This window comes from Cheilinus undulatus, linkage group 20 (genome assembly GCF_018320785.1).
Source record: "Cheilinus undulatus linkage group 20, ASM1832078v1, whole genome shotgun sequence".
Taxonomy (NCBI): domain Eukaryota; kingdom Metazoa; phylum Chordata; class Actinopteri; order Labriformes; family Labridae; genus Cheilinus; species Cheilinus undulatus.
The window spans coordinates 33,172,660-33,197,199 of record NC_054884.1 but is presented as its reverse complement, the minus strand read 5'-3'; the positions used below and the strand labels follow the sequence as shown (position 1 = coordinate 33,197,199).

The following is a 24,540-nucleotide window of genomic DNA, read 5'->3' as shown; positions in this document are numbered from 1 at the left end:
TGTTGTTTACGTAGCTAACATAGCCTATTTAAACTTCGATCTAGCTATGTAACCTACAAGGATAATGTAGTTGCATTTGCTTTAGATTAAGCTATGTTAGCTTTTCGGCAACATTATCTACATAGCAAACATAGGTTCCTTAGCTTTAGCCATAGCTACATAGCTTGGAGGACACACTTTTTTCCTATAAGCACACTGTTTATTTGGCTTGATGTAGCTATGTTGTCTACATAGCTAACATAGCTTAGTCAAACTTCGATTTAGCTATGTAACCTACAAGGACAATGTAGCTTCATTAGCTTCAGATTTAGCTATGTCAGCTTTGTGGCTATGTTATCTAAATAGCAAACATAGGTTCCTTAGTTTAGCCATAGCTTCATAGCTTGGAGGATAAGCTTTCTTCCTATGAGCAGACTGTTGATTTAGCTAGATGTAGCTACGTTGTCTACGTAGCTAACACAGCTTTTTTAAACTTTGATTTAGCTACGTAACCTACAAGGATAATGTAGCTGTATTAGCTTTAGATTTAGCTATGTTAGCTTCGTGGCAACATTATCTACATAGCAAACATAGGTTCCTTAGCTTTAGCCATAGCTACATAGCTTGGAGAATAAGCTTTTCCCCTATAACCAGACTGTTTATTTGGCTTTATTAAACATTTTGTTATTTGGTTTTGCAGGGTAGGTTTTTGACATCCAACTTTTGGTATCCTAATCCTTACCTTAACCCTTAACATAACCCTTACTGTTAGTTGAATCTGAATTTATTTTAGAGTTTTAAAAATCTAATCTTTTTCCCTCTTTCTGCTGCATCCACTATTCTTTGAACACTACGAAATGTGACTTTGTTATCCTGCTATCTAACTTGTTTGTGTGACAAACTTCCCAAACTCTCCTGACTCCCGGTGTTTTATTACACATGTGCAAGGTCCAAAGGTCAGTGTGAGCATGCGTTTGGGTAGTGGGTCCCTCTTGTATAAAACCAACCAGCTGTGTCACTGATAGCAACACTCTTGTTTTCTATTTCACACACCAACACACCGACTTTTCTCCCTCTTCATCATGAATGTTATAAACTCTGTGATGGACGCCATGCAGGGCTTTGGGGTGAGCACCACCCACTACCTGCAGACCAACTATCAGGATGCCCAGGGTTTGTTCCTCTGGGTGTCCTGGGCTGCAGACCTCAGGAACACCTTCTTCATCTTCTTCCCGCTGTGGTTTCACCTGCGCTCCTCTGTGGCTGTTAAACTCATCTGGGTGGCCGTGATCGGAGACTGGCTCAACTTGGTCTTCAAATGGTACATCCCAAAAATTAACCAGAGGGTTTTTGAAAAAGTTTTATTAATTGCAAATTTTCTTGAATGTTGAAAAGATGGCCCCTGAGGGGAAATTACTGTCATTTTCTCTGCAGGATTCTGTTTGGAGAGAGGCCATACTGGTGGGTCCATGAGACGGCTTACTATGCAGACTCTGCTCGTCCTCATATTGAGCAGTACCCCATGACCTGTGAGACCGGACCAGGTGAGAGATTTCATTCATGGCTTTTTTTTTTTGCTGCTGGCCCATTTAACCTCAGATTTTTCCCAGTCTTAATGCATTTCATACAATTACTAATGACCAAACTTTTCTTAATCTTTATTTGATTGAATCCAGTCATGTTGGTTAACATAAACTGCCAAAATAAAAGATCTTTAAAAACTGATTTCACAAAGGTGAATCAACTCAGACCAATCTTAAAGCTCGTGAACCTTTAATTTATACTGTGCTTTTGATAATTATAATTAATTAAATTTATAATTAGTAGTTTGATAGCAAATATCCAAAATTTCCAACAAATTCATTGCTATTTTGTTTGATTTTTTTCAAATAGAAGTTAGTATTATTTTATTGAAATTCCTTGCAAAACAGTGAATTGAATAATTTGTCTTTGTAATAATAGAGAGTTATTCTATATAAATATATCTAAACCCTAAGTAAGAAACAAAAAGAACTATTAAACATGCTCTATCACAAGCAAAAGTTCAGCATTCAAACTATGATGTAAAATTAGTTATACTCAGGCTGTTCATGACCAAAATTGAAATAATATACTTTTTTTTTTGTATTAATTTTAAATCAGTATCAGATCTGATGATAATATCTTTAATAATAATTTGGGGTAATCTAAATGACACATTAAGGGGAAAAAATCTGATGTCTGTGATGCAAAAAAAACAAGAAAATTAAATGTTTTTCATATACTTCATGCAAATTAAAGATTTTTGAAAGGGATCATCACAGCCTAGAATATGTTAAAATGGGTCTTGATTTTTATGTATCATTCTTTTGAATTTTAAGATTTTGATAAAATATCAACTAAATAATCAAGTAATGATTTTTTTTTCAACACCTTACTAAGTTTCAACTCAAGTTAACTTCATGCAGCTTTTTAACTTGAGTTCAAAAATTTAGTTTAATATTTTTTTTAGCTTGTCCTATATATATTTTTTTTATAGAGTAGGTAAAAAACCAAATATTTTAAAAACTTCTAAAAATGGTTTTTAAATGAAAATCTACTGATGAAAAAACATTGAAAGCATGATGGAGGTGTATCCAGTGTCGGGGGAATTGTTCAAAAACGTGGTATTAAAGATGAGTAAATCAGCCATTCATAGATAAGATGCTCACGCTTTTATAGCATGATGCAACCTACTTAATGTTCATCAAGATGGAGCAGCTGCAGAAGATTCAGTCATATTCTCATATTTTTCAAATATCCACTTAGACTTATTTTCATCACATTCACCTAAGTCAAGTTAAACATCTTACTTCCAAACATTAAAAGGGAAGGAGTTTTTTGCAGTGAAATTAAATAATATTTCCCAATGAAAGAAGCAACATTGGACATTTATGTGACTTCAGCTGAGTAATACAAACTACTTCTGATTGTAGATGTCATTTCAAAATGCTTCCTATGAATTTTTGCTTTCTTTATTCTATTTTATTTTATTTTTTTAATCTCCATTTATTTAGAGCATCAAGGCATTTTCTTTCGTTTTCATGTCTTGAAATAAGATGTTTATCTGGACCTGAAAGCTGAAGGAGGCTTGTAATAGGTCTAATAATATTATATAAGAAATAAGTCAAATACATTAAATAAGTCAAGTTTTGACTTCCTTCTTCACAGCGAGAAAAATATCCAGTTTCAAGAAACATAGTGAGTAAAATTTGCCAGTTGCATTGGCAGCTAAATGACTAATTACAATTGCTCCATATAAATTAAAATTGGTTTCTCAACATATGTGGTGAATGTGGCAGATATTTAGCGCAGTAAGAGACTTTTTACAAGAAAAATAGAAGAATATACTAGCTAAGACTTGAGTTTTTCTCATATATATAGTTATATATAGTTAGGTTTTCCTTAAAGTGCCCTGGGAGATGTTAATAAAACAAAAAGAGTTATTTCATTCTTAAATCCAGTTTAGTTTAAGATAATGAGATTTTGAAAACACCCTATACTCCATTACTGCAAATATCTACAGTCATTTCTAAAGGCTGCCAAATGATTAACATTTTTAATCTGGATTAATCTCAGAATTTCTGTAGTTATTCACGATTAAACCCTTTTTAAAACTCCACTATTTTGCATTTTGAATTGTTATTGTGTCATTCTGAATTTTTCTACTGTCTAAAACCAAGCATGAATAACCTCCTGTTTGGATACAGACCTGCTTTTATATGTATATGTATAATGTGAACTTATACCAAGGAAAAAAGAGCTTGTTATGGATTGAAAAAAAATAGAAGAATATGCTAGCTAAGATTTGAGTTTTTCTCATATATGTAGTTATATATAGTGGGATTTTAAAGTGAAATGAGATATTAAGGAGCAGTGGTGGACTCACACATCACTGTGGCTGCAGGGAGACACAGGTGTGGATTATTAGGGATAATAAAGCATGCGACTAATCAGGATCTAAAGAAATCAGTGCTTTCATGGTGGATCATATCTATTGAGGTTAATGCAATTCATTTTTACAGCCCTAGGTTGATTTCTTTATTGGCAAGCTAAGTTTATTAATGGAGTACTGTATGAAGTGCTTTATAGAGTCAAAACAACATTTATAACCACAAGACTATTAATAATGTGCCAACAAACATAAATAAGGCATCACAGTATAAAATATATTAACACACAAGATTAGAAAATAAAGATATATGACTGAATACAAAACAATAAAAACTGCACAAATGTTCATCCTGCGCTCATTCATTCATTTATTAATTGGTGTTTTGAACACTGCAGTCATTGTGCTGCTTGAGTGAATCAGCTGCTTTTATCTCTGTCTCTGTTTGTGTTGTTCAGGAAGCCCCTCTGGTCACGCTATGGGGGCAGCGGGGGTCTACTACACCCTAGTGACGTCCATCCTCGCCATTATGACCACCAAGAAGAAATTTGGAAGCAAGAAATCCACCAATAAGAACTGGTGAGTCTACAGATACTCTGAGAAAATCTACGTCTTCTCTGGTGATGTAAAGGTGTTGTTGACTATTTCTCCCCATCCTGAGCTTATCTCTGTGGACAAGCTATCTGTTCTGCTCCGTGGTTGATCATTGACTCCTGAGAACTCTTAAGAGATGATATGCAAGTTGTTTTGACGTCCAGGCAGCCCGGAGTAACCGTGTTAAGCGTTATATTGCTTTAAAAGGTTGACTTATTTGTTCCGGGGCAAAGCTTGCAAAGGCCAGACTGATAACCTGAATATTCTTATTTCCTCAGGTATCTGAAGGCTGGTTTGTGGACGCTGTTTTGTGGAGTCCAAGTGTGTGTCTGTCTGTCAAGGGTCTTCATTGCCGCCCATTTCCCCCACCAAGTCATTGCTGGTGTTATAACAGGTCAGTTAAAGGAGGAGAACAGTTATCATGCCTTAGCATATATTTATGAGTGTGCTTAAGTGGACTTTAACATTATGGTTATGGGCGTTATCCCCGTTATGATCATTTTAAAAAGTTTTTGCATTTACATGCACACAGGTAAACCTGGTTACTCATATCCCTATATGCATGATAAATACAGATATCTGGAACTCTGATTACTGCATCTCATTTAAACAGACGCCTGTGATGTTTCATTTTACATTACATTAGCTAGCTCTGTTATCTATTTCTCAGTTAGCTTTAGTAATGTAAGTTTCGGCAAACCTAGCCAAAGCTGATGTAGATATGTAGATAACATAGCTGTTTTGTCTGCTACATCAGCTATGTAGCTCTGTTATCTATTGCTAAGTTAGCTATGGCATTGTGACATTTAGTAAACCTAGCCAAAGCTGATGTAGCTATGTAAATAACATAGCTGTTTGTGAGCTACATTAGCTACATAGCTCTATTATCTATTGCAAAGTTAGCTATAGCATTGTGAGCTTTAGTAGACCTAGCCAAAACTGATGTAGATATGTTGCTAACATAGCTGTTTTGTCAGCTACATCAGCTATGTAGCTCTGTTATCTATTGCTAAGTTAGCTATAGCATTGTGAGATTTAGTAAACCTAGCCAAAGCTGATGTAGCTATGTAGATAACATAGCTGGTTGTGAGCTACATTAGCTACATAGCTCTATTATCTAAAGATAAGTTAGCTTTAGTAATGTAAGTTTCAGCAAAAGTAGCCAAAGCTAATGCAGATATGTAGCTAACATAGCTGTTTTGAGAGTTATATTAGCTAACGGAGCTGTAAGTTATCTATTTCTTAGTTAGCTGTAACATTGTGAGATTTAGCAAACCTAGCCAAAGCTGATGTATATATGTAGATAACATAGCTGTTTTGTGAGCTACATTAGCTGTATAGCTCTGTTATCTATAGCTGAGTTAGCTTTAGTTAGTGAGTTTTAGCTAAAGCAAATTTAGCTATGTAGGTAACATAGGTACATAGCTCATGTAGCGTCTTTGTGAGCTTAGCTTTTTCTCCGTTAGCTTCATAGCTACATTACCTACATAATCAACATAGTTTACAAAGCTAACAGAGCTGTAAGGTAACACAGCAAGAGTAGCTTTGCTCCGTTTCCATGGAGGCCAATTTTTTTGTAAGCAGATTGTATCCTCTGCGTCATTGAAAGTTTTGTTATCAGGTTTGCAGGTACAGTTATTAACTTCTAACTACTGGCATCCCAACCCTTACCTTGACCCTAAACAGAGGTTAATCCTATTTTAGTTCTAAAGTTTTAGCATGTGTGTCCATTCTGAGATGGCCAGCTGTCAGAGATGAATGGTCTGCATAACTGTCTTGCTTTTTGTTGCATTTTGAAATTCTACTATTTTGCATTCGAAACAGTTTTTGTTTCATTTTGATTTCTAACAGTAGACACAATACAAACAGTAGATTTTGAGAAGCCCTGTCAAAACTAGGATAATCAAGTCCACACAAACTCCTTCAACACTATAAAGTACTTTGACATTTCTATGTGTTTTAGGTATGATCGTGGCTGAGGCGTTCAACAGAACTCAGTGGATCTACAGCGCCAGTATGAAGAAATATTTCTACACAACGCTCTTCTTGACCTCCTTTGCTGTTGGCTTCTACCTCTTGCTCAAAGCTCTCGGCGTGGATCTGCTGTGGACTCTGGAGAAAGCTCAGAAGTGGTGCGTGAAGCCCGAGTGGGTCCACCTGGACACCACGCCCTTCGCCAGCCTCCTCCGTAACATGGGCACCCTGTTCGGCCTGGGTCTGGGTCTGCATTCACCTCTTTATACCGAGACCAAGAAGAGCAACAGCAAGCTGGTGAAAGCTGCATGTGTTCTCAGCTCTCTGCTCCTGCTGCACCTGTTTGATTCCTTCAAGCCTCCCACGCACACAGCAGCTCTCTTCTACCTGCTGTCCTTCTGCAAGAGCGCCACCGTGCCTCTAGTCACTGTCAGTATCATCCCATACTGTGTGAACGGAGCTCTGAATATGCAGAACAAAAAGGGCCTGTAAGTAAGGAGTTCACATTATACAGACTCAAGAAATGGAAGAGCAATGTCCCTTAAATATGGTGAAAACCTAAGGGGCTTATTGCATTCAGATATTCAACTTAAACTCAGGAAAAGCCCGTGTGACCATGGGAAATCGTCACTTGTGTCATTTGGACACAGAACTCTGTGAGCACTGTGCGAAGCTGAAAGCACGACCATACCCTGGAGCACTTAACGATTTTGTATTTGAATTTAACAAAACATGATTATTACGGTATTTTCAGGGTCTGAACACATGTCTACAAAGGGACTAATTTCTTGCATTTGTCATGCTAAACCTCATTATAAAGCTATGAAGCTATATATAAAGCTATGAACTGTCACATTTTTGATATGCTATTTCAATTGTAATAGTTGTGTATTTTAAATATTATAGAAAGGTTTTTTTCAGAACATTTCAAAATATTTTTGAAACTCAAATATTTTTAATAAAAAAATGTCAAAATGTATACAATGACTCATTTCTTGTTTGACTGCTTAAATATTTAGTGAGATACAATTAAAAGCCTCTAGCTTTACAATAGTGTACCACATCGTAAACATTCACTGAAAGAAAAATCCTGTATTACGAATTTTTTGAGGCAAAGGAATAGTTGTAGATCATCTGCATAATGTCAGATATTTTCAGCCAAGTCAGGCATTTGCTCGGGCTTCAGGCTAGGTTAGAGCCCAAGAGGGCCGACAAACTTATAACCACAGCAGTGGCTCACAATGCCCAAAGTTTGCAATGACAGAAGGGAACCCCCCTAAGAGGGTCCCATCTGAAAACACTCATCCTCAAATGCATTGCCTAGCAGTATTCTTTCTTTCTTTCTTTCTTTCTTTCTTTATTATAAGACATTTAAATGTAATATTAAATGACTAAAGATTGCTTGCCTAGCTTTAACTATGGGGGACTGACACATTTTTAACATTATGCCAGTTTAGATTGTTCTCGTTGTAAAGTTTTGTATTTATATTTCTTATTTAAACTTTCTTTCATGCCCCTCACATCTTTATTTTGAAATTAATGCAAATGTGAAAATACATGGCCATATGTGTTTCTCATTTTTCTGCTACCATTTAACATATGAATGAAGAATGCTGTTTTAAGGGCCCCAAATAAATTTTTGCCAACAGACTCTAGAATCGACACGAGATACTTTATATATCAGAAGAACTCAAATAAAGTATCCCAAAGAGGACCAATTAGATCACTGTTAATTCTGTTCCTGTTTAAGGTTTGATTTTTTCAAATGGCTGTGGGGATAAAACAAAATGTATAATCTTGCTTGTTTCATTCATCTAGCAAGTTAGGTGGCTAAAGATAGACGCGTGCATGAGCTGAATAAGCTTTATGAAGGTAATTTTACAATGAACGTATGAAAGTACAGACAACCACCACTAAATGACGTTAACATGGAAGAAAAGTTAAAACTATTGTGATCCCCTGGCTGTTCAGTAATTTCAAGAAGAAGCTCCTCTCTAAATTTATGAGCAGCTGATGGGCTTTAATGAACACCTATGACTACTCTGAAGCTTTAGCAGCTGAGATGGGAGAGACTCTGCTTACAATAACTGCTGCCCAGGTTCTTCACCACTCACTGCTTTATGGAAAAGTGGCAAAGAGAAAACTACTGTTGAAGAAAACTCAGATTAGAGTTCACCAAAAGACATGTATAAGAGCAGCAGAGTAGACTAGAACAGGCTGCAGTACCTGCCTAAGCACTGCCTAGGTGCAAACTTTGACCACATATTTCCCAGGTGAGGGCGCCAGGGCAGTTGGTGAAGATATGAATTTCACCTGAAAGAGCATTTATTCCTTTTGCACACAGTCCTGTTCCTGGAACCCAAAAATATCCTGTTGTGGCTGTTGTTTACAGCGTCACGAGATAAAGAGATCATTTTGGCAAAGCCATAGTAAGATATGAGCCACTAACTCAACATCAGAAGCCCTGGCCTTTAACCCGGCACAGCAATGACGTAGATTCACGCGTCATACTGGTGTCTGTGTATCAGTCGGTGCACAAAGGGTCAACAGTGTGAGCTGAACGTTCAATATTTATCTGTTTGTGCTTTACAAAAGACACACATGACATCAGTGGTGAGTTCAGCATTTAGAGAAACACTTTTGAGGTTTTTTGTTGTTTTGTTTCTTTTGCTGGCAAAAACTGGGTCAAAAATGAATGATGGGAAATTAAATGTTCTGTATGTAAAAATGCCTTCAGGAGGCTCTCAATTCAAACACTAAACAAAAAAACGGCGATTAAAGATGTGAGAGTCAGCTTCCTCCACCTCTGTTACTTACTTCCTGTTTTGAACTAAGGACTATATTCAATAAAAGTAGAACTCCATAATGCTTATTATCATATAATAAACCTTTGTTTCCATTTAATGAATGAATTTCTCTCCCCCTTATGTCAGACAAGGCCACCCATAAGGGGGGATAACGGGGCATTGTCAAGTAAAGCTGTGATTCTTTATATTTAACCTGAATAAAACCCATTTTTATCAAAGTAACAAAAAATATCATTTTATTAATTTATGCTTTAGTAAAATATAATATTTTCAAAACATAAACCCCTTTCCTTAAGATAGAATTACCTTTTGTTGTTATGTTAACAAGAATAGGCACATCGAACTTAACCATTTGGAAAGTAAAGTCAGACTTCATAGTTAAGCCATAATGTACACAAATGTCAGGATGCCAGAGATAAGGTAAAAGAAGCTGTATTATCTTAAGGGGGAAATAATCAAAGGATATAGGTGAAAACTGGCAAAAATTGGCAGAAATAAGAGGGGAAAATGGTGAAAGTGTGGCAAACATGAATCTAAAATTGGCAGTTAAAAGCTGAAAAGCAGTTAAAAAGTAGATAAAATTGAGTAAACATATGAAAGATAGGTTGAAAGTGAGGAAAATAAGTGATGAAGGGGTAAAAAGTGGAAAAATGGGTTAAAAGTGGGAAAAATGGCTTACAACGGTAAAAAAAAGGGCTAACATGGCAAAAATAGGTAATTTAAATGGTGAAAAGCGGTTCGGTTATAAGTGGCAAAAATTGGTCTAAAGTGGCAACATTTGGCTAAGAGTGAGAAATAATTGGCAAAAATGGGCAGCAAAAGGGGAAAAGGGGTCTAAAGTGCCAAAAACATGGTGAAATGTGGCTAAAATTAGTTAAGAGAGGCAATAATCAGCAGTTAAAAGCTGAAAGCAGTTAAAAAGTGGAAACAAATTAGTAAAAGCATCAAAAATAGGTTAAAAGTGGCAGAAATAAGTGATGAAAAGGGATTCAAAAGTGGCAAAAAATGTTGAAATGTGGCAAAAAGAGGCAAAATAGGGGGATATGTAGTAAATAGAGGTTTAAGAAAGGAATTAAATGCATGGCAAAAATGGCTGTTAAAAATTATGAAAGGTGGCAAAAATGGCAAAAATTGGTTAAAAGTGTGAAACATTGGCAAGAATAAGTGGGTTTAAATTGGCAAAATTTGGCACAGATTGGCGATAAATTGGCTTAAAGTGGCAAAAATGGACAGTTAAAAGCTGAAAGCAGTTAAAAAGTGGAGAAAATCCAGAATCATTTATTTTCATTATACAAAGGTACAATGAAATTGTATGCAGTTCCATTCAGTGCATGAGCATTTCCATTTAGTGCAATTATCATTTATTATTGAAACTGCTCTGGGATATGTGCTGTTTTTCAGTCTGTTAGTTTTGGCTCTTATTGTCCTAAATCGTCTTCCTGAGGGCAGCAGTTGGAACAGGTGACGTGCTGGGTGGGATGAGTCCTTCAGGATGCCCAGGGCCTTCCTGTGGCAGCGGGCCCTGAACAGCTCCTCTAAGGAATATGTAAAATTGAGTATAAATGTCAAAAATAGGTTAAAAGTGGCAGAAATAAGTGATGAAGATGGTTGAACAGTGGCAAAAATTAGCTAAAAAGTGGGGAAAATTGGCTTACAGTGATAAAAAAAGGGATAACATGACAAAATAGGTAGTTTAAATGGTGAAAAGCAGTTAAAAAGCAGCAAAAAAGGGCAACTAAAGAAATGAACAGATTTCAAAGTGGAAAAAAATTAACTGTAAGTGGCAATAAGTGATGAAAATGGGTTTAAGAATAGCAAAAAATGGTTAAATGTATGGTTAACTGTGGCAAAGAGGCAAAAAAGAGGATACGCAGAAAAATACTCGTCAAGAAAGGAAAAAGTGGCAAACATTACTGGTTAAAATTATGATTGGTGGTTAAAAAAGGTGGTAAAAATGGGTTAAAAGTGTGAAACACTGGAAAGAATAAGTGGGTTTAAATTGGCAAAATTTGGCACAGATTGGTGAAAAATTGGCTCAAAGTGGTAAAAAAAATGGACAGTTAAAAGCTGAAAAGCATTTAAGGTTTGGCAGGACAACAAAAATGGTAAGTTGAATTGTGATTTTAAAAGTGACTAGAGCTATCAAATGCACAAATGTATGAAGCAGTATTAGATGGAAGTGTAAAGTACAGAAAAATAAACTGCACTGCTGTATAGAAATGGTCCAAACTCGTTTTTGAATTGCTGCATGTTGCATGAAAATCAGTAATATAGGTTATTTTTAATGATAATACTTTTGCTTTTAGCTTTTTCGTCACGAACTGTTATTTTGATTGTGTTGTTTTCCTTTATCTAAACATGCTTCAATTTTTTGAACAAGCATTGTCTTGTATTCCACATTGTTGCAATACCATAAACGAACAGAGGGTGGCGGAGATTTCCATCAACCTTAAAAACCACCAAAAATAGTAGGGTAGAAGAAGACCCCGACGGTGCATTAGCTCTCCAGTTTTTACTTTTGCTGTGAGCAGTAAACATTTCCGCAGTTACAGTTGAGGAAATAAAATACTAGACGGTTAGAAAAAGACATTTAGTGTCAAAGATGTGTCAAGTGTCGGCGTTGAGGGCGCTGGTGGAGGAGAGGCTGTCTGCAGCTGTGGAGGAGATTTTCAGAGCTGTGGAGACGATGAGGAGGATGAAGAACACACCAGGTTTGTATTTACCTCCATAAGGTGATATTTTACTTTGTATTAATCTTGTTAATAATGGAGAAATTATTGTTCACTTTGCGGCTGTGTATTCTTTCTGTGATGTAGTTTAAGGCACCAGGCTATAAACACTCTCAGGTGTTACGGTTTAAAGAGTGACCGTGTTAACTGATGACTTTTCCTTAACGGCTGTTAAAGGAGAACGTTTCTGTCCTGACCATTTCAGAGTCACAAAACCCATTGAGCTAATCTATTTGATATTCTTAAAATAATAAACAACTTTCAAAAGAGTAACATCTTCAACCACGGCTTCAACTTTATTCATCTAATGTACAGCTGGCCATAACAACAACCACTTTACGGCAGCTCTGCAGGAACAGTTGACTCAACTGAAGCTGTACCAGTCTGATTTAGAGGTCTAACAGTCTCATATAGAGGTCCAATAGACTCATATAAAGGTCTAACAGACATATAAAGGTCTAACAGTCGCGGTTCAAGTAAGTTAGCAGTGTGCAAGTGTGTCGTACGATTAGTTTTAGTGTGTATTTTGCCGTGTTAGTGCAATAATGTTTGTCAGGGTTTTGCCATTGTTGTCCTGTCTTAGTAAGGACAGGACAACCCCAAGTACCTCCATCAGCTGTCTAGAAGTGGACATGTTAGCCTTGAGGGAGGAAAATCGGCTCATGGGTGGTGAGCTTGAGACGAGGGAGGAGTGGGAATCAGCTGACAGCATGCTTAACAGAGGAAACCCACATGGCTGAGGCAAGGGAAAGACTGATGTCAGATGAGGACTTGGAGGAGACAATTCCTGAATCCCAGCAGCTGCAGAGTCCTGCAGAAGACGTTCAGAAACCAAGTCTTTTGAAGAAAATCGGCAGAGGTCTACGCAAAGTATGCACGGGGCTGGTGTTGCTACTGCAGGTGCTTTAATTTATGGGAGCACCATGTACGCTGCAACTCCTGCCCGCCCAGTTCAGCACTGCTATGGTGAACCACTTGAGCCCTACTTCACTGTATGCTATAACCCCCAGACATAGTTGTGATATGGAGGCATTACATCACAGGTACAGCTCAAAAAGTTAGAATATCATGAAAAAGTTCAACCCAAATGAAAACCTATATAGACTCATTACACATAGAGTGAAATATTTCAGCCTTTATTTCTTGAAATGTTGATGATTATGGCTTACATATAATGAAAACCCAAAATTCAGTGTCTCAGAAAACTTGAATATTGTGAAAAAGTTCAGTACTGGAAAGTCATGGTGTGTCACCCTAATCAGCTAATTAACTCAAAACACCTGCAAAGGTTTCCTGAGCCTTTAAATGGTTTCTCAGTCTGGGTCAGTAGGCTACACAATCATGGGGAAGACTGCAGACTTGACAGATGTCCAGAAGGCAGTCATTGACACCCTCCACAAGGAGGGTAAGCCACAAAAGGTCATTGCTAAAGAAGCTGGTTGTTCACAGAGTGCTGTATCCAAGCATATTCATAGAAAGCTGATTGGAAGGAAAAAATGTGGTAGGAAAAGGTGCACTAGCATGAGGGATAACCGCAGCCTTGAGAGGATTGTCAAGCAAAATCCATTCAAGAATTTGGGGGAGCTTCACAAGGAGTGGACTGAGGCTGGAGTCAGCGCATCAAGAGCCACTACACACAGACGAATCCAAGACATGGGCTACAAATGTCACATTACCTGGGCTGTGGAGAAAAAGAACTGGACTGTTGCTAAGTAGTCCAAAGTCCTCTTTTCAGATGAAAGTAAATTTTGCAGATTTCTGAGATTAAAGTTACAATTCTGAGATTAAAGTCAGAATTCTGAGATCAAAATCAGAATTCTGTGGAAAAAAGTCAGAATTATGAGATTAAAGTCAGAATTTTGAGGGAAAAAGTCAGAATTATGAGATTAAAGTCAGAATTCTGAGGGAAAAAGTCAGAATTATGAGATTAAAGTCAGAATTCTGAGGGAAAAAGTCAGAATTATGAGATTAAAGTCAGAATTTTGGGGGAAAAAGTCAGAATTATGAGAATAAAGTCAAGAGTTTCGTCTTTTTTCCTCAGCATTATGTATATACATTTATAATAATCATTATTATTTTATTATTTAGTCAAAATGAGTCCCTTAAAGAAATCCACAAAATAACAAAACTGTTTGATACAAAATTTGGAAGACATTCAGAAAAAAATAAAAGCTAATCCTTGCAATGAAGATGACCCTGACTGTACATGAAAAGGACGAGGCCTGTTTGTTTCATGGAGCAAATGTCATGAAGCATCAGTAAAATTATTTTGAAATCGATGCTTTGTATTAATTTTTTTATTTCTGAAGTAAGACACCATGTAGGATAATGTATTATAAACATATATCTAATGAAAAGGAATCCTCTAACTGTACAGAGACCCTTACATGTGAGAAAGGTCATAACTCACCAGCAGAGGGCGCTCATGTTACACCTCAAAACACTAGTCCTAATGAAAGACTCATAAACAGCATTTACCCCATTAGAATAGAAAATTATGGGCCAAAAGAGGCAAATGATGATGGCAAGTGAAAACATTAATACTGCTGCATTAGGGCAACCCAATCTACTTTATTTATACAGCACATTTTAATAAACAGCAGAGGTAACCAAACACAGTGAATTAAAATGAATTTGGGTTTGTGCCCTTAAGTATTTCCCTCTGATGTAAAGGAAGATTATTTTCTATAGAAATAGCTATTGTTTTCTTCTGTTTCTCTGTACAGAAATGTTGACTGATTGGCAGAAGGCAGCCGTACAAAAGCAGCTTTCAGAGGTTGCTGATGACATCTGTAAGATGCTGGAGGTCATGCTGGGTGAATATGAGCCTGAGGTCCCTGATTCCAATGAGGAGGGTGAGCTCCAGTTGTTGGACATCACATTGGAAACAGAGGCTGATTTATATACACCAGGTATATATTAGAGAAAATAGTTTTCATCCTGCTGGAATTATTGTTGTCCAACTCCTACTCTTGTGATCCTGTTATTCCTTTCTTGTTTTTTTATATCCTGTGGTTGAAATCTGTTAAGTCATATCTGTAGATTTTCACCTATGCTGTATTTTAAGAAGAGCTTGACAATTGGCAGAGATGGGAGCAAGTCTCTCATGTGCAAGTCAAAAGCAAGTCTCAAGTCATAACCTTTAGCTAAGTCCCAAGCAAGTCCTAAGTCACTGTGGTGAGGATCAAGCAAGTCAAATCGAGTCCCTAATATAAGTCAAGCAAGTCACAAGTCAAGTCATACAAAAATCGGATGATCTACCCAGTTTCCACATTTAAGTCAGTAAAAGTGGTACAAATGCCTCAACATAAAAATGAAACAGAAAGCCGCTAGTCAATCTGTCCACATTGGACAGCAAATGTGAATCAAATATGAATCAAACTGCTTACAAAAGCTAATCCACACAAACTTTATCACACACACACACACAAACACATCCATATCACACACACATACATCCAAACTTGCATGTATATGTGTGTGATGGATCCTTTCAACTAGAAAGGATGTGTTTACACATCCACATGCATTGCACTGTCAAATCACCTGATTATGTTTCAAAATAAAACATAATTTCCAAGGTAATCTAACTTTTAAAAAAATGCAGATATTTAAATTAAATAAGTCAAGTCCTTTGGAGTCATCTGTCTCAAGTCTAAGTCAAGTCTCAGGTCATGAAGACCAAGTCACAAGCAAGTCGAGTCTTTTATCAGTGTTCGTCAAGCAAGTCTCAAGTCCTCAAATTTGCAACTTGAGTCTGACTTGAGTCAAGTCACGTGACTTGAGTCCCCCACAGTTGACAATTGGTGAACAGCTTTGCAGTCACCATCATGCAGTTTGGTTAAATTTTGATACTCCTAAATAACCCAGGCAACATGTTGTTTTTGAGTGTTTAAAACCCAGAACCCAAAAAAGTTCGGACGTTGTATAAAATAAAGCACAGAGACAAGATATTTAAATTCCAGATTAATTGATTTTATTGTTATTGTTTTTGTTTTTATGCGACATTGTGAATTTGATCCTGCAACTTCTTTAAAAAACTTGGGACAATAGCATGTGTACCACTGTGTTGCATCACTTTTCTTATAAAAACACTGTAAGCATCTGGAGACTGAAGGTTCTGACTGCTGAAGTATTAAAAGTGCAGTTCTTTCCCATTCTTGCTTGATGTATATCTTGCATCGCTCAGCAACTTGAAGTTTCCATTGTCATAATATGGCTTCATGATGCATCATGCATTTTTGGGAGGCAGGTCTTGACTGCCAATCTAGTACCTGCACTCCTTTACTGTGAAGCCGTGCTGTTGTAACTCATGCAGAATGTAGCTTGGCATTGTCTTGCTGAAATCAGCTGGGATATCTCTGAAAAGGACTGGATAGAAGCATATGCTCCTCCAAAACCTGTATGTACCTCTCAGAGGTAATGGTGTCTTCAAAGAAGGGCAAGTGACCCATGTCATGGTACTAATGCACCCTCACATCATCACAGATGCTGGCTTTTGACCTTGGTGTTAACAGTCTGGATGGTCATTTTCCTCTTTTGAAAGCCATCATTTATTTATTTCTAAAGATTTATTGTGGAGCTTTTATGCTGTTTTATTCAGAGAGGGGCATGGGATAGAGCTGGAAACAGGAATGAGAGAGTGGCGGTGAAAAAGCCACAAACGACTTGAACTGGCCGCCCGTGTACATGGAGAACAACCTAACCACATTGTAATATCCATCACAGAATGAAGCTGGTTTTTGATGCAGTGAAGAGAAACCATGGCGAGAAATCATTCATCTGCAGCACCTGTGGGAAAGCCTTTGCTGATGTGGGAGGGTTCTAGGCCATCTGCACCCCAAACCCATGATTTCTAAAAACAGTCTGAAATGTCCACTCGTAAAACCACAGCACATTTTTCCACTTTAGGTCATCCATCTGAGATGAGCTTGGGCCAAGGGAAGTCACAAGTCTTAACTTACATTGGTAGATGCAGTACTATGCTGCATTGATTGACAGTGGTTTTGTGAAGTGTTCCTGAGCCCACATTGTAATATCCATCACAAAATGAAGCCGGTGTTTGATGCAGTGCCATCTGAGGAATGGAAGGTCACAGGCATCATGTGTTAGTTTTCAGCCTTTCCCTTTATGTGCAGAGATTTCTCAGGATTCTCTGAATCTTTTGATGAATTTTTGGACTGTAGATGATAAACTGCAAGTTCTTTGCAGTTGAGGAGTATTGTAAACCGTTGGACTATTTGCCCACGCAGTCTTTCACAGAGTGAATGATGATTGACTGTGAGTGAATAATCCTTTCAGCCTTTTATATCCAACCTGTTTCCAATCAACCTACCTAACTTTGGAATGTTTCAGGTGTTTCTAAGCATTCCACAAGTTTCACAGCCTTTACTTGCTCCTGTCTCATTTTTTTGGAACACTGCAGGCATCAAACTCAGAGGATGTGTATATTAAAAAAGAAACAGATTGAATATCTTGTCTTTCTGCTGTTTTAAATAGACATTAGGTTTAAAGGATCTTAAATATTTGTATTCTATTCTATTTACATTTTACTCAATGTCAAAAAAATGCCCATTTTTTTGGAAGTGGGGTCTCTAAATGCTCAGTGAAGAATGGGGGTCTTGCTGCCCTTGCATAGGAGCTTTATTAGTGATAATGTTATGACTTTGATGTTTGTCTTGATAGCAACAGATGGTCTTTTCATTCAAGACTCCCCCTTTTATTTCTCTTCAGGCAGACTCTCTAGGCTGGACACTGATGAGGATATTTCAACTGAGCAGCAGAGAAGCATTGACACTGAGGTCTATGAAACATCACATCAGCAGATCACAGACACGTCTACAGGGACAGACTCTGAGTTAATCCAAAGTGAGCCCTTGCATTTTCAGCAAACACAAAAGATAGAAAAGTTCGCCTCATCTGTGGTTGAAACAACTGTTCTGTTGCTGGACAGTTCTGAAGCTGAGACTGAAGATAGTGATTGTTATGAAGATCTAAATGAGGATAATGATGTGGAAGGAAACAACTGCAGGGATCAAAACAATGAGACGGAGAGTTCTGATGGTGAGAGACAAGAGGGTGACAGCGATGAGGAGTGGAGGGCTAGTGAAGAAGCTGAAAGCAATGAAAGTGGCGAGGAGACTCATATCAGACCAATAAGAAAAAAACATGAACCTGACACAGCTAAAGACATTAAGAATAAAGACTCATCCCTTGTGAAATACAGCTGTAAAGTTTGCAGCAGGTCTTTCTGCCACAGAGCCTCATTTGTGAAGCATGTCAAAAAACTTGAGAGTGATAAAGATACTTGTGGAGTGTGTGGGAAACATTTTGAGTCTAAGGAGAGCTTGAGACTTCACCTGCAAACTTACAGCGAAACAACTGACTGTGAAGTCTGTGGCAGGCAATGTGATGGCCCAAAACATCTGGAGATGCACATGAGGACACACACAGGAGAGAAGCCATACATCTGTAGAATGTGCGGGAAAGCCTTTAGTCTAAAAGGGACGCTGATGACGCATGTGCGGATCCACACTGGAGAGAAACCGTACATCTGCAGTATCTGTGGGAAAGCCTATGCTACTAATGTAAGCCTGAAGGCACACAAGAGTCGAGTCCACACTGGAGTGTGTGTCTGCAGTATGTGTGGTGAGAGCTTCAGACAGACTGAGGTTTCTGGACAAAGCCCAAACCTGTGCAAAGACTGTGGTAACCATCAAGAGAACAGTGAGAGCTTGAAGGCACATTCAAACATAGACAGTGAAGAAGACATTAACCTGATTCAAAACAGTGAAATGCATATGGAGAGCTGTGATGCTGAGCACGAATCAGGTACCAATGATGAGTCAAAAGAAAGTGAAGGAGCTGTTATTCAGGCTCAAGGCTCAGCAAAACAGGAAGATCCTGAAAATATGGATCTGAAATACAGCTGTAAAGTGTGCGGCAGGTCTTTCTGCCACAGAGCCTCATTTGTGAAGCATGTCAAAAAATTTGAGAGTGATAAAGATACTTGTGGAGTGTGTGGGAGACATTTTGAGTCCAAGGAGAGCTTGAGACTTCACCTGCAAACTTACAGCGAAACAACTGACTGTGAAGTCTGTGGCAGGCAATGTGATGGCCCAAAACATCTGGAGATGCACATGAGGACACACACAGGAGAGAAGCCATACATCTGTAGAATGTGCGGGAAAGCCTTTAGTCTAAAGGGGACACTGTTGACACATGAGCGGATCCACACTGGAGAGAAACCGTACATCTGCAGAATCTGTGGGAAAGCCTATGCTACTAATGTAAGCCTGAAGGCACACAAGAGTCGAGTCCACACTGGAGTGTGTGTCTGCAGTATGTGTGGTGAGAGCTTCAGACAGACTGAGGGTTCTGGACAAAGCCCAATCCTGTGCAAAGACTGTGGTAACCATCAAGAGAACAGTGACAGCTTGAAGGCACATTCAAACATAGACAGTGAAGAAGACATTAACCTGATTCAAAACGATGAAATGCATATGCAGAGCTGTGATGCTGAGCACGAATCAGGTACCAATGATGAGTCAAAAGAAAGTGAAGGAGCTGTTATTCAGGCTCAAGGCTCAGCAAAACAGAAAGATCCTGAAAATATGGATCTGAAATACAGCTGTAAAGTGTGCGGCAGGTCTTTCTGCCACAGAGCCTCATTCTTGAAGCATGTAAACAAATATGAGAAGGATGAAGATGTTTGTGGAGTGTGTGGGAAACATTTTGAGTCCAAGGAGAGCTTGAGACTTCACCTACAATCTCATATCCAAACAAACAACTGTGATGTTTGTGGAAAACAGTTCAACTCCCCAAAACACTTGGAGATGCACATGAGAACACACACAGGACAGAAGCCTTACATCTGCAGTGTGTGCTGGAAAGCCTTTTGTCAAAAGGGAAACCTGCAAAGACATATGCAGGTCCATACCAAAGAGAAACCATACAGCTGTGATGTCTGTGGGGAAGCATGTGCCACAAACAAAACCCTGAACAAACACATAAAAAGTCATACAAGGGAATGTGTCTGCAATATGTGCGGTCTGAGCTTCAGACAGAGTCTCGGTTCTGGACAGAACTCAGAACTGTGTGAAAACTGTAGTGAAAGTCAAGACTCTGAAAAGCAGAATGCTCAGTCAGAAATGGAAATCCAGGAAAGCGTCACCCAGAATCTAACAGATGACAGGCACACAGAGAGCAATGATGCTGAAAGTGAAGCAGGCAGCAATGATGATGAGTCAAAGGAAAGTGGAGGACTAGTTATTCATTCTCAAAGCTCGGTGAAACCCAAAGGCCCTGAAAATGTGGAAGGGAAATATTGCTGTAAAGTGTGTGGCAGGTGTTTCTGCCAGAGAGCCTCATTCTTGAAGCATGTCAAAAAAGTAGAGGATGAAAAAGATATTTGTGGAGTTTGTGGGATACCTTTTCAGTCCATAGAAAGCTTAAAGCTTCACCTTCAATCTTACACTGAAACAAGTGAATGTGGAGTCTGTGGCAGACAATGTGATGGCCCAAAACACCTGGAGATGCACATGAGGTCACACACAGGAGAGAAACCATACATGTGTAGTGTCTGTGAGAGATCTTTTGCACTCAAGGGAACACTGATGGCACACATGCGGGTGCACACCAAAAAGAAACCATACAGCTGTGATGCCTGTGGGAAAGCCTTCTCCAGGAACGAATCTCTGAAGATGCACATGCGAGTTCACACCAAGGAATGTGTGTGCAACATGTGCGGGCAGAGCTTCAGACAGAATCAAGGTTTTGGACAGAATTCAGAGCTGTGCAAAGCCTGCAGCAAACTTCAGGAGTCTGATGAGAGATTGAATGTCCAGTTAGGAATGGGAATCAAAGAAAATCTCATCCAGAATCAAACAGATGGCATGCAGATAGAGTGCAGGGATGCTGAGAGCAAAGAAGGTAGTGATGACAATGAGTCAAAGAAAAGGGAAGGAGCTGACATGCAGGCTCAAAGCTCAATCAAACCACAATACCCTGAAAATATGGACAGGAGATATTGCTGTAAAGTATGTGGCAAGTCTTTCTGCCACAGAGCCTCATTCTTGAAGCATGTCAAAAAAGTTGAGAATGAAAAAGATATTTGTGGAGTGTGCGGTAAACATTTTGAGTCCAAGGAGAGCTTGAGACCTCACCTAAAAACATGTGCCCAAAATATCCAAACAAGTGATTGTAAATTTTGTGGAAAACAATTTAAAGGCCCAACACAGCTGGAGATGCACACGCGGACACACACAGGAGAGAAACCATACATCTGCAGTGTCTGTGATAGATCTTTTGCTCAAAAGGGAACGCTGATGTCACATATGCACGTGCATACCAAAGAAAAACCATACATCTGTGATGTTTGTGGCAAAGCTTTTGCCAGGAATGAGTACCTAAAGGCGCACATGCGAGGCCACACTAAGGAATGTGTTTGCAGCATGTGTGGTCAGAACTTAAGATGGACCCAGGGTTCTGGACAGGGCCCAAAACTCTGCACATTCTGCAGCAAAAGTCTGGAATCTGGCGGGGGATTGCATGGTCATTCAAAGTTAGATGACAAGGAAAATATGACTCAGAATGAAACTGATCATAGGCAGACAGAGAGCTGTGATGCTGAGAGCAAAGCAGGTAGAAATGATGAGGAGTCAGAGGTAAGTGAGGGATCTACTATTCAGAAGAGACATGAAGACCCTGAAGGTATGGGCCCTAAATATTGTTGTCAAGTATGTGGTAAATCGTTCTGCTTTAGAGTTTCTTTATTGAATCATGTGAAAAAAGAGGAGACCGACAAAGATATATGTGGAGTGTGCGGGGAAGGTTTTGAGTCTGCTGAGAGCTTGAGACTTCACCTGCAATCTTACGTTCAAACAAGTGACTGTGGAGTTTGTGGCAAACAGTTCAGTCGCCCACAGCAGCTGGAGATGCACATGAGGATACATACAGGAGAGAAACCATACATCTGCAGTGTGTGCAGGAAAGCTTTTAGTCGAAAGGGGCTCCTTGTGACACACATGCAGGTGCACACAAGAGCATCTGTCTGCAGTGTCTGTGGTCAAAGCTTCAGACAGTGTCAGAGTTTGAGACAAAGTCCTAAAATGTGCAAGACATGCAGTAAACGTTTGGAAAGTTTTGAGAACGTGAATTTAACTAAAATAGACAGTAAGTTAAACATTGAACAGGATCAAACAGATGAGAGACAAACAGAGAGCTGTGACTCTGAGACCAATGTACACAAAAGTGTTATGGAGGACATGAAAAGTGAAGAAACTGAAAATATGGGCCCCAAGTATTGTTGTCAAGTATGCAGCAGATCTTTCTGCTTCAGAGTTTCTTTATTAAATCATGTAAAAAAAGAGGAGACTGACAAAGCTATATGTGGAGTGTGTGGGGAAGGTTTTGAGTCTGCAGAGAGCTTGAGACTTCATCTGCAATCTTACACCCAAAGAAGTGACTGTGGAGTTTGTGGCAAACAGTTCAGTCGCCCACAGCAGCTGGAGATGCACATGAGGATACATACAGGAGAGAAACCATACATTTGCAGTGTGTGCAGGAAAGCTTTTAGTCAAAAAGGGCTCCTTGTGGCACATATACAAGTGCATACAAGGGCTCATGACTGCAGCGTCTGTGGTCAAAGCTTCAGACAGAGTCAGGGTGTTAGACAAAACCCTGAAATGTGCAAGACATGCAGTAAACATTTGGAAAGTGATGAGAACCTCAATGTAAATAAAATCGACAATAAGTTCAACATTAAACTAAATCAAACAGATAAGAGACAACCAGAGAGCTGTGACGCTGAGACCAATGTTGGCAATAGTGTAAGGGAGGGCATGAAAAGTGAAGAAACTGAAAATATGGACCATAATTACCTGTGTAAAGTGTGCAGCAGGTCTTTTAGCATCAGAACCTGTTTCATTAAACACGTAAAAAGACATGAGATGGATGTAAAAATTTGTGGAGTGTGCGGGAAACATTTTGAGTCTAAGGAGAGCTTGAGACTTCACTTACAAACATACGACCAAAAAAATGATTGCGAAGTTTGTGGCAAACTATTCAAATCTCCATATCAGCTGGAGATCCACATGAGGATGCACACTGGAGAGAAACCGTACGTATGTAGCGTATGTGGGAAATCCTTCTATGAAAAGGGGAAGCTAAAGACTCACATGCTAATCCACACTGGGAAGAAAACATATGTCTGCCACGTGTGTGGTCAGAGCTTCCTCTTTAGGTATTATATGATGAGTCACATCAAATCCCACACAAACGAAAAGCCTTTTCTCTGCAGCGTCTGTGGGAAGAGATTTAAATGGAGGGCGTGCCTCACAGCCCACATGAGGACCCACACGGGAGAGTTCAGATACCGCTGCTTTGTGTGCAACAAGAAGTTCCACCAGAGCAGTTCTCTGAAAATTCACTTAAGATTCCACACTGGAGAAAAACCGTATCAGTGTAACGTGTGTGGGAAGAGCTTCAAGGCCCACTGGCCTCTTAAACAACACCTTGAAACGCACAACACTGGGAGAAAGCACAGCTGTAGCATCTGTGGCAAAATGTATAGGTGGAAAGAGAGTCTGAAGAAGCACGAGAAGACTCACAGATACTAATATTTTTGTTGTTTGTTTGAGATGCGCCAGTATTTATTTTGGTATAGATAGGATTGGGTGTTATTCATCTTTTAAAGACTGTTAAACATTTGTAGAATTTTTCCATGGTTTATGGTATTAACCCCAGTTGGTAAAAAACACATACAAGAAGCAGGTGGGACCAAGTTTTCCCAGCACCATCAAAGCAATATTGTGGTTGTTTCAAAGTACCTAGGGATTCAGTATTACTGTATTATTGCCCATTCCTACCCCCACAATATTTTGCTTGTAAAAGCCTTTACAATACCACAAAGATGCTCTATCACATACAGTGTCAGATCACTAGCTTTGACTTTGGCAGTAAACCTGAAAGTTACTCTGCATCTTTGTTAGCCTGATCTTAAAGAATGTCATGACACAACTATACCACTCAAAAACGCGTTTAAAAATCAAATGAGTTTGGCGCGCTAGTAGTCGAGTGGTTAAGGCACATGCCATATACGCAGGTGACCCGGGTTCGAATCCGGCCCGTGGCACTATTTCCTGCATGTCTCTCCCTGCTCTCTCCCCTGTTTCCGACTCTATCCACTGTCCTATCAAATAAAGGCAAAAAGGCCAAAAATAAATCTTAAAAAAAAAAATCAAATGAGTTTTACACTAGTATTACTTCTTTTACCACACTTTAAAATGGAGTATCAAATTCTCAACTTTTGTAAATTTCTGTTGTTTTTTTAGATTGGTTTGATAACTTGTCCATTTTTGCAAATGACATAAATGATGTTGAAGTATCTTTAAAAAATAAAAAAAGCCAAGCTATTATTTTGTCTGACTGCTCTGTTATGCAAACTGAGAAGTCTCCTTCACTCATATGTGTAATAAAAGCTATAATATATCTGTTTTCTTTATATACAGGTACAGTGTATAACAAATTTATTAGACCACCTGTCATA

General features: G+C 38.7%; 2 protein-coding genes across 2 annotated transcripts; both read left to right on the top strand.

Annotated features, from left to right (window-relative positions):
- Positions 1 to 935: 935 nt before the first annotated feature.
- Positions 936 to 7,436, top strand: g6pc1a.2 (glucose-6-phosphatase catalytic subunit 1a, tandem duplicate 2). Its single transcript, XM_041815733.1, has 5 exons — positions 936 to 1,300; positions 1,414 to 1,523; positions 4,348 to 4,468; positions 4,762 to 4,877; positions 6,447 to 7,436. Exons 1-5 carry the CDS (start codon positions 1,062 to 1,064, stop codon positions 6,947 to 6,949), a joined length of 1,089 nt encoding a protein of 362 aa, XP_041671667.1. The 5' UTR covers positions 936 to 1,061; the 3' UTR covers positions 6,950 to 7,436.
- Positions 7,437 to 11,806: 4,370 nt separating this feature from the next.
- LOC121527933 (zinc finger protein Xfin-like) lies at positions 11,807 to 24,277 on the top strand. Its single transcript, XM_041814976.1, has 3 exons — positions 11,807 to 11,975; positions 14,720 to 14,905; positions 17,727 to 24,277. The coding sequence occupies exons 1-3, from the start codon at positions 11,867 to 11,869 to the stop codon at positions 23,609 to 23,611; spliced, it is 6,180 nt and encodes a 2,059-aa protein (XP_041670910.1). The 5' UTR covers positions 11,807 to 11,866; the 3' UTR covers positions 23,612 to 24,277.
- Positions 24,278 to 24,540: the final 263 nt, after the last annotated feature.

Excerpts from the sequence above, each read along its gene's own strand:
- g6pc1a.2 (XM_041815733.1), top strand. The coding sequence starts at position 1,062 with ATGAATGTTATAAACTCTGTGATGGACGCCATGCAGGGCTTTGGGGTG. Across the intron at positions 1,301-1,413 it reads CTCAACTTGGTCTTCAAATG|GATTCTGTTTGGAGAGAGGC; the intron begins GTACATCCCAAA and ends TTTTCTCTGCAG. Across the intron at positions 4,878-6,446 it reads CATTGCTGGTGTTATAACAG|GTATGATCGTGGCTGAGGCG; the intron begins GTCAGTTAAAGG and ends TATGTGTTTTAG.
- LOC121527933 (XM_041814976.1), top strand. The coding sequence starts at position 11,867 with ATGTGTCAAGTGTCGGCGTTGAGGGCGCTGGTGGAGGAGAGGCTGTCT. Across the intron at positions 11,976-14,719 it reads GAGGATGAAGAACACACCAG|AAATGTTGACTGATTGGCAG; the intron begins GTTTGTATTTAC and ends TTCTCTGTACAG. Across the intron at positions 14,906-17,726 it reads GGCTGATTTATATACACCAG|GCAGACTCTCTAGGCTGGAC; the intron begins GTATATATTAGA and ends ATTTCTCTTCAG.